This window comes from Nyctibius grandis, chromosome 8, assembly GCF_013368605.1.
Source record: "Nyctibius grandis isolate bNycGra1 chromosome 8, bNycGra1.pri, whole genome shotgun sequence".
NCBI lineage: Eukaryota > Metazoa > Chordata > Aves > Nyctibiiformes > Nyctibiidae > Nyctibius > Nyctibius grandis.
The window spans coordinates 24,368,476-24,384,335 of NC_090665.1; the positions used below are offsets into that span (position 1 = coordinate 24,368,476).

Here is a 15,860-nt window from a genome sequence, read left to right on the forward strand (position 1 = left end):
ACTATAAAGTTGTGCTGTTTTAAAATGCAGTAACCCCCTTATGTTTATAAAATGAAGCAAGGAGACAGATTTGTTCTCCAAGTCACAAGTTAGATGGACATATCTGTTTTCTGCATCTCTGGATGCTGGATAAAACACACCTTTATGGGTGAGGAGTTTAGGTGATGAGAAACTTTCTATTGTTCTCCCTTCTGGAAAGCTTAAATTTAGAAAGAATGTTTAAGGTAAATGGCTGTAGTGAGATCACATCAGGACAGTGATGTACGCTTTTAGCATTTCAAGCTGCGCTGTGAAATCACTGACTCATTGATGGTCTTTTCGCTGTTATCATTGAGTGTTTCCCTTCAATATTTTTATGTGCACAAATATGGCATCATTTAAACTTCTTTTATAGGCATAGGTATTGTCAGTGGTACCTTTGCCAGTGAGGTTACCTGTACAGAAAAGACTAAAGGCCACTAGTTACTGTCAAAGCTGTAGCCTCCTTGCCAATATCAGAAACAGTTTTGCTTAATTTCTTTGATTCCTCTCAGCTCTTACCAGCTTGTTCCAGTCTTAGGGTACTGTCATCATCTTCCTTATTTTTGTGGTGAACTCTTGAGACCATGAAGGATAGTGACAAGGGATGGATTAATTATTAAATGGGAGGATGATGGCAGTCTACGAAACAGTGGAGAAAAATCTGACCAGCAATTACACAGATACCTCTACAGGCTGCCAGTGGAGTTTGCTAGATCTTGGCAACAGAAGTAAATCCTGTGCATGTGCACTTCTGTTAGTTTGTCCTCAATTTAGCTGCTACATTCCAGGTTATTCTTAAGAAAGTGAATGATTGTTCAAACAGGCAGTGAACAAAATGGAAGCATACACTGCTTTACAAGGGCAGTGTCCATCAGGCTGGATAAATGGGTGGCTGTATGGGCAGTCTCAAGACAATTGCACTGATGTCCAGTCTCTGTCTATTTAGAACATTATCTGTAGGCTCACATTGAGTAGAAAGTTCACTGAAAAGCGTAGTACAAGATCCAAAGGGATGTATGGAAACCACAGTGTGACTTAAAGTATAGCCTTCCTTTTTTTTTTCTTTAAAAAAAAAAAAAACAAACATATGGTATGCTTTGGCTCCTTTATTTCATAATAGTTTGTTATTAAAAAACCAAGAGCATAAGTGAAAATGCGTGCCACATAAATAATTTTTTCTTGTTTGTGTTCCTACTGGAAAGGTATTTTTACTTCAAAGTTGCCTCCTTGCTGACCTACTGTCTTAGCTGGAGAGAACTTGTTTGGGCAATGACCAGGGAAACAGCTGGCCTGTGAAAAAGATATAATTAAGCACCAGGCTTAATACTTAGGTTTGCCAAAATACCAGAAAGGGGGCAAACATTAAATAGAGATTGTCTAGTGGGGTGAAAATTATAGGAGGTTACTGCTAGGAGAAAAAAGCAATATGTTATATATTACAGAAGTAGGCTCCTTTATGGTTTGAGTTTCTGGTTGGAAACCTAGCAATTCTTCTAGCTATGAGCCAGAGGACTTGGATACCTTGGACTGTCTTGTTTGGTTTGGCGAGCAAGCTCCATGATTTCATCATCATTCTCCTCCTGCTCCTCACTACTGTTGAGTGAAAAAGCCTGAACTTGACAATAGCTAAAGAGCTTCCTGAAGTCATAGAAGTTTTTACGAATTCCATCTGAATTTTCTCCTTTGGGCCACCTGTTTTGACCATGTGTTTGCTTGAAGAAAAACTTTCAAGTCTGATAATTTCTTTGGCTAGAATTCAAATGGATCTATGCATGTAACTCTCTTGAAAAAAATCAATGAAATCCAAAACCTCACAGGACTATTCTCAAGTGTGAGGTGTGACTGTTTAACAATCACGCCTATGTTTATGATGAAATCCCAACAAGCTATATTCTCAACATAGCATACTTGATTATACTGACCATTTAAAGGAAGAGCACAGGTTGTATCAGGATAACCAGAAAACGGCAGACATATGCATGAAAAGGGGAGCTGATTCAAGTAGCCAGAAAAATAGTATGGGATTAATGATCATAATACTGGAAAGATGAAGGCAGGGGAGGAAGAAGAAAGATCACCGTGACTACCAGGACTGACAGCACATTATATAGTTAGTCTCTGCTATGTTTTGTCTGGCATATTTTCCCCTTGATTGCTTAGCCCATGAAGAATAGTCAGAAGATTTTATTCTTCTTACTACATACTCGCTACAGCCCTTACAATTAGTCTTCCAGTCTGAATATTCAAGATGGAGTATCTCATGTTTGCCTTAAAGTTGGCTAAATCTTTATTTTCTGCATTTTTTTCTTTTTCAGTTTTAAAATATTAGCAAACAAAAAGAGATCAAGTGAAGGAGTACAGTTGAAACATGACCCACAATCATTCTTTTTTGCCATATTTATCCAATTCTAGTAAAAGTACATACATGCCCACATGTAGTTGTGCCCTCTTGTCAGTAATTTTATTTTGAACTTCCTTGCATAAAATATTTCCATTTACTTTGTTTTAACTGCTCATCACTAATGATAACAAACTTGTAAAATACAGGACTGTATTTAATTTGCTGATATCAACACTGTAAACTGAAAAGCAAATGAAGTACAAATGCTCATTCTCAGCAGTTGAGTAAGGTTCATCATAAATGTAAGCCTGTAATAATAGATGTCCTGAAAATATGAAAAGGTAACTCAAAAGTTAATTGGAATGCCATGAAGATTTTTGTTCTTACACTGTAGAGTTAAGAAAAGCAGTAGAATTATAGGAGACCATAACGTATTGGATACCTTTAAATAGCCTCATCCCTTACATGACCTCCTACTCCTTTTGTAATATATTAGTAAACACACTGCTTTGCTGTGGAATGTAATTACGTACGGTATTCTGTGCCCAAAGGAACTGACAATTTGATTTCATGCCTGTTGTTAAGTTTTCAGTCTGCAAAGTCAACCCACGGTTTGTACTTAAGTGTTTACTAAATGAGTACCAATTATTTTTTCTCCCTTACTGCTGTGACTCAGGCACTTCCACTCTTAATATACAGTGTATATAATTTTTCATATATATATATTGCAGACATGTACAACTTCCACAAACATAAAAAATATAGCTGTGCTTTTGCAAAGAACGGGAGCATATATTCAATTTTAAGCTTATGTTTGAGTTCCTTTATAAGTATACAGTTAGATATTTTACTGAGGTTGCGAGATGACAAAACTCAATATAATTTACTATTTTTCACTTTTTTTAGGAGAAGGTTTTAATTGCCAATGGAAGTACAGAACTCATTAATCAGAGTGCTGTTTATTTGGATTATACCCTAAAGGGTCTTCATTTATGGACTTCTACTTTGTGGAGGAGAGGGAGAATGGAAAGCGTAATCTGCTAACAATGCTAGAAATACAAATTTATTGGAGCTGAGATACCATTTAGAGATTAATCTTTAACACTTTCTGACACCAAGTTGACGTTTAATTTTTGTGACCAGGTCAAATGACTGACAGACACATATGTTTTGGTGAAGATTTTTGTTGAAGTTCACAAGCAATTATGAGATTGACTTTACAAGTAACGTTTTTGTAATGAATCATACTTTTAATTCTTTACTTCCTCTGTTTAAGGTCAGTAAGTTATTTTGGCATGTGACATCTCTGGCATGGAGGATGGGGCCCCTATTGCTAACGGAAAGAATATCACACATAGGTGAGTTAGAGGAATTTAACTTCTAGAGGACATTTAACTTTTACATGTATTTGTTTATCACCCAAATGTGATATTATGTTTGGATGACTGTCTACCCCGCTAGTCTTCACCTGTTTCAAAAACATCTGTCTAAACATTATAGTAATTTCTAATGGCATACCAAGTATACAGAAGAGAAAAAAAAAAGTTTTCTTTTAAAATTCATGATAAATGCACTAAAATCCATCTTTCTTTTTAGATCATCTCATATCACATCCCTAGCTCTGCCGAAGCCTCTAAGATGTCCTTTCAATATTCCATGAAGCTATGCCTAATACAAACAGAATGTGGGTGAATAATTCCTACTGGCAGGTGCCAGCTTCTGTTAGTATGGCCAAAGTTGTATCAACATCTTTTTTAACTTTTCACTTTCTGATCTAAGAAATATGAACTTTGCTAAACTTCACACTCTTAAAATACAGTAGGAGTATGAAACAGACAATAAAAGTGAACAAAGCACTAAAGAGTTATGCTGATCACAAATCAGCAAAATGAGTTACTGGTCATCAGCGAACCAGAATAACTGATGGCATCTAATAATACAGTTAAATGTGTTACCATAAACCACCATAAACACCAAATTTTAGTAAAGTTTGTCAGCCTAATGAATCAGTCAATGAAAGATATTTTTTTTTTAAAGTCTACGTGCTAATGACAACTTCATTTTTGAGCCAGGAATTGTGAGAGATAATGGTTTGCTGCCAGGCATTGAATTTTAAATGGTGAAGTAACACCCTCAATATAATTAGTCATCTGTTGTTACACATGGCATTCTACTTGCTACTGTCTAAAATCATGTAATATTCTCAAAGACAGCCTGTATCGGGTTTTTCTTTTTACTTCAAAGATAAAATGAAGCATAGGAAATGTAATGCCTTCCAGTAATGAAATTGAAGTTCTCCCAAAACCAAAGCAAAATCTAAGATTTCTTTTACCAAGGTGATGATAAGAGTATTTCACAACCTGCAGATTCTGGTTGTATTCCAGATTGACTTTTATTCTAGCATTTTATTTTACCAAAGTTATTCTTGTCACCCCTATTCTGAAGGTAACATGCATATTTTGCATATGTAACATTTACATTTTCACACAAGATATCTACTTAGAAGCCTGTGATTCAGCAGCAGGTGTATGTGTGCATGTGTGTTTATAAACCTATGGAAAGCTTACTAGAGAACCCACATCCTAATAATTTGCATGCCTTTGCACACCTGTTGAGTTTACCTCCATTGCTCTCTATGTCTCAATCCCCAAAACCTTTTCTCTGACTGCATTTTTTCTGGTGCTGATACTTTTGAAGACATACATATCTCAAATGCACATTGCACATATTAAAATATGTTAATTGATTTTTGGTAACAGAACATGACATTCTCTTTCTCTTTGACATTTCCTACTTGTCCTTGCTCTTTGGATAATCACTTCTAGATTTACACCAAATCCCCCTTTATTACATTATGGGGTTCATGTGACAGTTACACAATATGTTGTGGCCCTAGTTCTGTCCTTACGTACATTAATGTGACACAGAAAATTAAAGCAGGCTTTGCTAATTTTACTAAGACTTTACATATTCGTTATAGTCATTCTATGTTATGCTATGTTCCTGCAAAAGAACAAGGACAGGATTGCATTTAGATTAACTTTGAGGAATTTTATGTGTTACTTTACAAATGTTGGCAAGCCATAATTAGTTAATATTAGCAGTAGCTTGATTTTATTTATCTCCCACAAAATTGAAAATATGGTTGCTAACGAAAGGATGCTACGAAGATGCAATCTTTTAGAATTTTATTTCTAACAGTCCAAATGTTACATGACTCAAAATCATTTACTTTTTTTTCCTCCTTTCATAATGGTAGTTGGTCTTTGCTGCTAAAACAACCTTTGCTTGTCATGATATCTGGTAATATTATTACTGTATTACAAGATGTCATGATAATAAAAGCCGAAAAATTGTTCTCCTAATAGCATATTCAGAGTGCACAATTTTGCAAAACACTGTGTATCCCTCCCAAATATTCTCAATGTATCTTTAATGAAAAGTTGTCCAGATTATTGTAAATATTAGCAGCATTTGGTATCTGAGAGACATTTTTACATCACATGAAACTTATTGGGGAAAATATTGGGAAAGAACATGAGCGACATTTTACCTCCTCTTTGGGCAGGAGTTTGGTTTTTAATCTATTTTTACACTTTAATTAAATATGCATATTGTGATTACTGAAATTTCAGTACCTTCACATAACAGAAAAACATGATGAGAAGAGAAAGATCACAAATGATTCACAGGATAGAGGCCACCTTTATCTAAACTCAGTTTGGAACTACTGATTTTCAGGTTAATAAATGATCTGCAACTTGTGCTAGAAAATCAGCAAAGCTTTGATTCTAACTTGAAAAGATCACAAGTACCTGAAGCCCTGACTCATCTTCCAGGGTGCAATAAAACAACAGAAATCTCTCAATCATATTGTTTACTTAATTTAATATTTCTCTACATTTTTTAAAAAAGGAGGATTTGCTTATAAATAATCTGTTGTTGACACTCCTTTTTACAGAGGCTTTGTGAAAGGCAGCTTTCTGAGCTACCATTTAGCCTTTCTGATTATTTTCAGAAGAAAAGATGACTACAAATGTACCTCTCACACTCAAAAGATAATTTAGATTGAACTCTCTAACCTTTATGACTTTGTTCCACAGACCACAGTAAATAGGCTATTCAAATTATTATTACTTTCACTGGTCTCTGTGTCTAGTTTTAAATGTCCCATTACATCAGTTGCACAAAGAATTCCCTGCATGTAGCATGGGAAAGATGCTGACCTAATTATTTTAGAAACAACTATGTAGAAACATCTAAAAAGATTAACAAAGGAAATATGTCACTACCAAATTAATAACTAAAATAGCATGAAAATCACTGTATAATTATCTAGGTTTCCATAGAAACCATGTTTGATGGGTAGCCAAAAAGAATTCTGATTGGGCTTCCACACTTCTGCTCTCCCTATAATAGACATGATTTCTGTTCTGCCTTTCACAAATAACTAAATAGTTTTTCAGTAGCATAAGTTGTTATCCTATAGTCTTTAAGCAGCGCTCCTTAACAGCACTCATCACCCATGTGCTATTTTAAGATCTGAACTCCTGAACTTAAACATGTAAAAATATCTTAAAAAAATGTAATTTGACAAATACCACACACTATCAACCAAAGGCGGGGGGGCGGGGAACAGAATAGATTTATATATGGTAATATTTCCGTGTTGTCACAATTCAATAGTTGCATAAAAATAAGCAAAGGCATTAATCCAAAAAATAAGTTGGTTTTTTTATTACATTTTGTCATTGTAATTTTTCATTATATTTTCTCATCAAGACTTCTCAAAGGCTTTGGCCCTTAAGTACTAATAATATGGATGTAAGCAAATGATCCCCAGTGCTAGCAAAGGTGAAAAAGGTTTGACCCATCCCTTAGGCCTGTATTCCATTAGAAACAGTAGGAGTTTTGTCTGAATTTGTGTTTAATTTAAATAATCTAGATTGACAACTATTTGTGGCAGCACTCTGTTTTCACATGCTGCTTATACAGCAGACTTTAGCAAAGCCGCCTTAGAAATTGCTATACCTAAGAAAAGATAAACTCTGTATGCAATACGTTTTTCTCCTGCCAAAGCTGATGAAAATGTTGTCCTTGTGCTCATGCACACAGTTTTTCCCAGAAGGTAATAGTTCAGATAAACTTTAATTGAATTTTTAGATTATTTATTTGCAAATAACAAATGGATATTTTAAGAAATGTTTTGTTATTGACCTTCCAGAGGCTGCACAACCTTTTTATTGTTCCATCACTTAAGGAAGTGTTAAGGTAGTGTCTGAAGTAGACCTCAATTCTAATTGTATACACTCACAGGAAAACTACCCATACACACTGCCCTGATTCCAGCAATTGAGAAGCAGGACAAGGGTAGGGTGGAAGTTGGTACAGTCGATTTGGAAGGTACTACATGTGCTACCTGGCCTACTTCTAGATCTATTTGTTTATGTTTGGAGAGGACTGCATAGGAAAATTTCAAAACAGAAAATAAAGATCCTTTGTTTGAAACAAGAAAGTTCCTGCCAGATCTGCTTTATTTCAGAGAAAGAAAAGCACAACCACTATTATTTTAATACTTTGTGGGGTTCTTGTAATAGTTGAATAATTTATATTTTATTAATTACAATTACATAGAACTTTCAATTAATATTTTCTAATATTCTGAGATTTAAATTCTGCAACTCTTGTTTAGTCCGTTAGATCCTGAGACTTCATGTGGTTTACCAGTTTAGAACCATTGGATTTGATCAAACTAAATGACAGAATTACAGTTTAATTTTGTGCTATTTTTGAACGCAGAAAATACCTCTAAATCATAAACTGAGATTGGGCCTGAGTACTGAGAGTGCTGTACAACAAAACATAACACCACAGAAAGAACTGTAGACCCAAACCCACATTTTATTCTACATTACATAATCCACCAACACTCTTCAAGTTCATCCTACTTAATGCTAGGCATCTTTCTTGGAGAACTCCCATTATAGGCTCCTGATACAAGCAACACAGAAGGGCAGAGAAGCACAGACCTCCATGTGGTGATTTAGTTCCCTTCAGATCTGCATTGCCCTCTGAGTTGTCTGTCTCTGCTTATTGATAATAAAGGGAACTGGAGCATTGAGATGCCTTATTTTCTCTAACATTACGTGGGATTAATCCTTTTTTTTTTTCGTTGTTTTTTTACTGTAACATAGTGTTCCAAATCTGAAGGTCTTGATTTGTCTTGTTTGGACTAGATCATTGTCTGGATTTGTTTTCATCCTTACAAGAAATTTATTCATAGTGTTTCCTCCAGATGAGTATTTTGACTGTGTAACTGACACATTGATATTGACATACTACATTTATTTTTTAAGTCAGTGTGTGGAAACATCCTAATTTTCTGATGTTGAAAGCACTGAAGGGTAAAAAAATACTAAGATTGACCTCGGTGAGCTTTCAGTGAAGACATAAGCAAAGTTTGTGCAGGCTTTTTAGTCTTCGGTATAAAAAAAAGAAATGCCCATCTCAAACAGTTTGTAGCCACCTTTTTCACAAGCTAAACATTCTACACAAGTGATATATGACTAACACTGATTTAAAAAGCAAAATAAGTCTTAATAGATGATTCACTGTGTCACAGAAAGATGCCTGAAATAGTCATTCACTGTTATTTGTCATCTTGTACAATTTACAGAAATAATTAGTATTCCATTTGACAAACAAGTGCAAACATCTATTAGCTAAATGACACAACATATACTTTGACTAGGTCTGTAACTTTCACTAGAACTCTATCAATAGCAACTGCTGTTACTTAAAGAAAGAAAAATTATTGGGTAGCCTAATCGGTCTTTGAAATCAGAAGAGGGAAAAAAATCCTTGTATGTATTCTGTAAACTACAGATACATGGAGTTGGTCTTCTGAATTTATTATCTGCAAATGAGTTCTACCCCCAGATCCATGAACAATTATCAAATAGTGGAAGAGAGCAAAAATTCTGTTATGTGATTACTGTTTGTTCTGTAACAACGTTGAAAAGTGTCAACTATATACAAGAATACAGGAGCCTTTTCCCACTATATTCTGAGTGCAAAGGACAGCCTGAATATTGACATCTAAAAATTTTGATATTAGCCAGTTACCTGTAAACATTAGATTATTTGTTTTTTTTAAGTTCTCATCTGCAAGCTTGCACCTGAGTTATAAGACATAAATTGGAACGCATCTACATGTATAACCTCCACTTATAAGATTCTGTTGGAGAGATGTAACTGATGGGTTTGCTGATGACGCAGGAGGCAGAATTTAACTCATTTTCTGTGGGTTTTCTGCTAGCTATGGTAGAAGTTATTTTGAAAATATTTATTACATACAGACAGAAGCAGAGCTGATGAGGAAGAGATCCTTTAATGCACTTATAATTTTTTTAAAATGTTTTCTATAAATATGCTGTTTTCTTGCAGCTATTGTATGTCAATGCCTCCAACTGATCTTTAAAGTAAATTTCTGTTGAGAATGATGACTAGTCAAATGGTAACAAATGCAATGCTGTTGTCTACGTATTAGAAGAACAAGTGAAAACGTACTAGGCTTAGACATACCAAATTTTCTCCCTCCATTGTTGTCTCTTTAAGCCCGCAGCCAGGGCTAAACAATACCCAGTTGTTCTATCACCTAATCTCCCCTCCCCAATCAAGAAAGGGAATTGGGAAAAGGAGAGAAACTTGTGGGTTGAAATTTAAACAGATTTAACTAAATAAGAAAACCAATATCAATAGTAATACAAAAGACACAAAATTATACTTAGCTTATAGAGTGGTGGCAAGTCCCTCCAGGGATAGTAACCATTGAGAAAAGAGGACAAGGAGAGAGAGGAGAGGAGAGCAAAAAGCATACCACATCCCCGGCAAGCTCTCCCATTTATAGTGAACATGACATTGATGTTACAGAATACACCTGTGGGCCAGCCTGGGGCAGCTGCCCTGGCTTTCACTGCTAATGGCCTTGATCACCATCCCACAGCTGGCCACAAACTGAAACAAAATGTAACAGAAAATTGATTCGATAAATATTATCACTGCAAATCCAGGACAACTGTAAACCATCAGGAGACCAGGAGGTCCAGCCAGGTTCTTCCTCAGGGTCCTGGCTGTGCCAAGGCACTTCTAAGTGACTGGGACTGAATAGTACCTCCACATTTGAGGGAGCATAATTTCAGGTCTGGCTAGATGGATAGATGGCAGAGGCACGTCCCGCTCACTGAACTTGCACCCATTCAAAGATCAGACATAAGTATTTTCTGATATAAATATCCTCTTACTTTGTAAACACACAAGCTTTCAGAAAAGATCCTATAATATATATTCTGCAGCACAATTGTAGTTTCAGAATTATCAGTGAAGACATGTCAGCTCCTATATTTTTGTACATATCCAGCTATTTTGTACTCTGTATAGAACTACGGGTTCTGTTATCACACAGGAAAGTAAAGAAAGCATCTCTTTCACACCTCAGCAAAAGCCTACTTTTAAATATGTCAAAAATATACCCAAAATTCTGAAAAATTGATTAAGGAGCATGTCTTTTAGATATGAACTAATCACTGGAAAATAGTTACGTTTCAGCATTTATTTGTTTTAAACTTTCTCACAGAAATGACCATCAAAAAACTTAGAAAAGCTGTCAGCCTCACTTGAAGCAGTAAGAAAGCACTTTTGCTGCACTCTCTCAGTGCACCAGTTTAACTGAACGGGTAAAAAATGGCTTCATACCATCTTGGCCTTCTTATAAAATGGTGTAATCCCCATATGAAGTTACGTGCTGCCTCCTTCTATGTGTCTGATAAAAAAGCATGGTTTTGAACAGATCCCTGCATTGTGAAGTTATATTGACTTCAGAAGTGCTGAGAAGCCAACGTTCTTATTGAAGTAGATGGTAAAAGCAAGCCTGTGAACCAGAAACTAAGAAGGGCTGTGGTGTTACAATTTAATCCATACAGTGCCTGAAAGTCGTTATCTCATTAACCTTAAAGGTCGGCAGGGAGGGACGGCGAGGGCAGTTATCAGTGGTGCCAAAAGCACACCATGAGCATGTCCCCATGGTACTGAATATACTCTAAGGGGAAAGTGCTCTGAAACTGTAAGCGCTGTATTCAAGCTACTATTAGGCTTATTAATTTTGCATTACTGAAGCTATGGTACTTCAAGGACTAAGGCAGTATCTCTAAATGTAACCAAAACATGGTTATGAAAACAGACCAGTACTAGCTCAAAATTTTTTGTGTTGTGCTCCATTACACGTATGGATAAGGCTAGTGCTGGCTCCCATGTGTTTGGGGGGAATTACACTTGTTACTGCTTGCTGTTGCAGAAAATGTGAAAGATCAGCCCGGTGAAAGCCATCCTTAAGTGGACAGATTCCAGAAATGGACTTTGTTCCCCTTTCAGCATGAAGAAACTCATGTAAGCTCTAAATGATATCTCTTAAAATGAAAAGCTGTCTCAAATTCACCATAGATGTAACATAATCAAAGACATTAAGGTAACTGATTTTGACTGTTCATAGAGAATTTTTTATATATTTTAAAAATATACTCTGTAATACAAAATCGTACATAGATGAGTAAAAAAGTGTAAAGATTCCATTATGTCTGCTCATATAAGCAATAGTAACAATTGCCTAAACAGAACTCCAGTCTTAGGCAAGCTGCAGATGCTTGAACAGCTATTCTTAGCCATTCCAAAAGTGCTTAATTTCCTTAGTTATTGCATTACTGGGTGTTTTCATCCTATTTACCTTATTTTGCACTCTAGTGGGGTCAATATTAGGTCAGTATACAATGATCTATAATGAGCTGGTATCTGTGGCTGTTGAGACTAGACAAATTACTGTAGGTGAGCTTGCCATTTCCTGCATGTTTTACTGTCGCTTATCAAAATGCCTGGTGGTGAGCGTGATGTTCTGTTTAGCTGCTATACCTTATTCAAGCTTCTATACCTTATTCAACCAGGGATCATCATAGTGAGTTCTTAGGAAACATTCTTGTTACTAGCTTAGTTCAGTGAGAACGGGATACGTATTTTGTTCAGCAGTTCAGTAAAATACTGAAATAGGTTAGTAAAAAAGGGAAAGGCATATTTACTCAAGAGTGCTTTGTATTTTAAAAAATTAAAAAGCAAAATTAGAGCAAATTAAAAATGTCCAAGTGCTACAGTGATAGAATTTTATGCATTCTGGTTCAAGTATTGTAGTTCTTATTCATATAAAATTTCCTCTTAAGGGGTCATAATATTCTGCAGGAAATTTAATCTCGTAAAAATGTGTTACTCTTTAGAACTGGCAGCATTTGTCATTATGCAGTTGTGTGGCTATAAGACAAAGGGTAAAATTGGACCATTCATTTAGCCACTGGCTAGAACAAACTCCTCTTCTTGAATTAAAGGACAGAGAGGGACAAGACTGGAAAGGCCATGTGTAATTTTACACTGTTATTAACAAAAAGGTTACGCAGCACATAACAGTGGCTATCAGAAAAACAACCTAGAGAAATAAAGTAAGAGAAAATCAAATCACTGTCTCGAAAATGACAGACGAAACTTTATTAGTGTGCTGACCCAAAGGCACCCTGTCTGGCAAAATTAATATAGGTGATGTAGCCTTTCCACACAGAATCATCTTCTCCATTCACTGCCCCCTGCATACCATCTTGTAACACACACATTCTTCCTCTACTTTTTTTTTCCCCCTGTATATGATACTCACTTCTCAGGCACTCCTGCTGAGAAAATTCTGTATGTTAAGTAAGCTACCAAGCTACATTATAACCACTATCCATTTATACAAACATAAGCATAACCATACTGTGTGAGACCAAAGACTTATATGGTCTCCTTTACTCATCTCCAGCCCTGGTCAACAGCAGGTCCCTAAGGCATAGTATAAAAATGGGGCAATCAAGTGGTGTTTCCTGTGGATCTTTTCCTAGCCTCCAATAATCTGCAGCTCATGAATTTCATCAACCAAGTATGTTCATATTTAATGCCCTCAACATATTTTTCTCCATGCTTCTCAAACTCCTGTAAATTTCAGTTTTCAAGCTCTTGCAGCAAAAAGCTCTTCAGAATAACACATTTTGGTTGTTTGAACCCACCAGCCATTCCTTCCTGTAATCTAGATTATTAACAGCTGTCCCCTATACTCCTTATGGGAACCTGACTTGGTCATCAGAGTGATAAGGCTGAGATCTTGCATATATTTCTCTGTCTGTCCCACCAGTAAGAGGAAGGTGACCTTAGTATGGGCACTTCTGTTGGTACTCTTCAAATTTGAGTGACTTTTCTGCTGAGATTGCACTCTTGGTACATATGTAAATTCCCCCCCCTCCTTTCTCCTGTGTTTTTGCATCATCTGTATTTTCTTCCTTAGAGTGAGAATGATTCCCCTTCCCATGCATGCACATTCTGTTTCCAAACGCAGTGTATCATGACCTCAGTAGTACCAGGTGCTAGTTAACACTTTCGCCACAAGTACATTACTCTTTTTATGTCAATGCATGATTTCCACAGTGCCTGTTTTATCAGCATGTAGTAAAGGAAGAAAAGACAATAAATGTAATAAAAACAAAGGGGTTTTGGCCACTTACCAAGTGAAGATAAGACATAATAAGGTAGATATTAAAATGAGGACTTGGTTAAACATTGCAGACTGTGTGCGTTGGATGGCTCTGTGAAGATCATTCTATATTAATGGAAAATAGGTGTTATTTTTGGTTTTGAATTAATAATGCACGAGCTGATTCTATAGAGGAATTATATAGTGCCCTGATAAAACACTGTCATTTAAATGCGCTTAGAATTTGCTGATCATATAGAAGGGTGCAAAGAGCCAGCTGTGATTCTGTGATTATTTAACTAGTTCTTTGTTCATCCTAGCACAATTCTGATACTATTGCAAGCTGCCTTAAGGTCTGTTTGCTCGTGTCTAGCTTACAAATCACAGGCTGCAAAGACCAATTAAGGCATAGCAGTTGAGTTCCCTGCAATTGTGTATGAATGGAAGAGTAGCAAAAGAACCAGCCATTCCAGCTTTCCCTTATTGGCACAGTAACAGTTTATACTGATTGAGATTTCACTTGATGTCTTAATTTTTTCTGATTTTGAAGCAGAAAGCAGTTTAGCAATGCTTGACCATTTGCATAATCAAAATACAGATCTGGTTAGCTTCCTATTAAAGTTGGACAGTGGACTGCACTGCCAAAATCCCACTAAAGACAATATAGAAAAAAATAGAAACTCTAAAACAGTTATTTCCTTTGTCATACTTACAATCATATTCTCTAAAGCATGCTTTGCCAGCCAACAATTTAAAAATACAGGAATAAACAGGTTTCTTAGCACTGGCCAGAAAATCTGAAAGAAAAATTAACAAATTCATTAAAAGCTTTTCTGTTCAAGAACAGAGCTTTTCTATTCAAGCAGCAATTAAACACTTGGGTAAAATACTTATTATTGTGTTTCTACTGTGAGATACGGCTTTAAGTAACATTTTTTCTTCCTTTGTGATGAACTGTATGTAAGATAATTTGATAAAAAAGGACAGTCAGTTTTCAGTGCAGACACCAGAGATTCTTAGATTTTTATATCTAGCTGGTTTATTTCATTGATTATGCTGTAGCTTGAGTTAGAGGGTTTTGGTTTTGTTTGTCCTCTATGGGGAAGGAAGGGGAAAGTGATCTGTATTATTACTTAATTCAAGTAGCAAACTATCTTCTTCTTATTGACAAATTTGTGTTCCCACAGGTGCAAATTTGTCATCCACATAAGATACAAATTTCCTTCAATAAAAATTAAGCTATAAAAGTGCAATGTGCAAATGTATTAATTGAAATATGTTTACCGTGATGATGAAAGGAACAGCATTAATTATTTCCAGGAGAAAGGGTATTCTCAGAATTTGTTCCCAGATATTTCCCTTCAAAGAAAAGGAAAAAAACCCATCATGTCACAGCAGGCTTACATATAGTTCTGATGAGAAATATATGTGATATTCCAATGACACATATGGAGTCTCTCACACTAGCTGAATTTCAGGAAGATCATTCATCTGAGATTTAAACACTTATGTCAAATATGAATATAGAATATAGGCCACTCTGGCCTGGTTTTCTTACTGTTTATAATAATGTACCTTACCAGTAAAAATACATACTTTTAAATCTATATTTTTACTAGAGCAGTTCTCTGTTTCCATATGACCATATATTTCCTTGCTATGACCTAGTTAATAAGATAGCTCAAATGAAGAGTACTAATTGCATTAACTAGTCAACATTCTCCCAGCTAATGAAGAGCTTCATTAAATTAAGTTTTCATTTTTTTCAGAGAATAATATGCTCCTGTTTTCTTCTATTGCATTTTTGAAGTCATACACAGACATCTTGTCTCTGCTTTTTTGTTCTTCAGAGGTTAGTTTACTTTTATTTTTACATGCACATTTACATACAGATAAGGAGGTGAG

At 35.7% G+C, this 15,860-nt stretch overlaps 1 protein-coding gene across 2 annotated transcripts in view; it reads right to left on the minus strand.

The window, feature by feature from the left end:
- KCNT2 (potassium sodium-activated channel subfamily T member 2) overlaps positions 1-15,860 on the minus strand; it is a 141,929-nt gene that overhangs the window by 74,629 nt on the left and 51,440 nt on the right. For both annotated transcript variants that reach the window (XM_068406327.1, XM_068406326.1), the window contains exons 6-8: positions 15,240-15,314; positions 14,669-14,752; positions 13,987-14,081 (exon numbers count right to left, since the gene is read on the minus strand). In XM_068406327.1, coding sequence (XP_068262428.1) covers positions 13,987-14,081; positions 14,669-14,752; positions 15,240-15,314 — 254 coding nt within the window. The remainder of the gene's footprint in view (positions 1-13,986; positions 14,082-14,668; positions 14,753-15,239; positions 15,315-15,860) is intronic.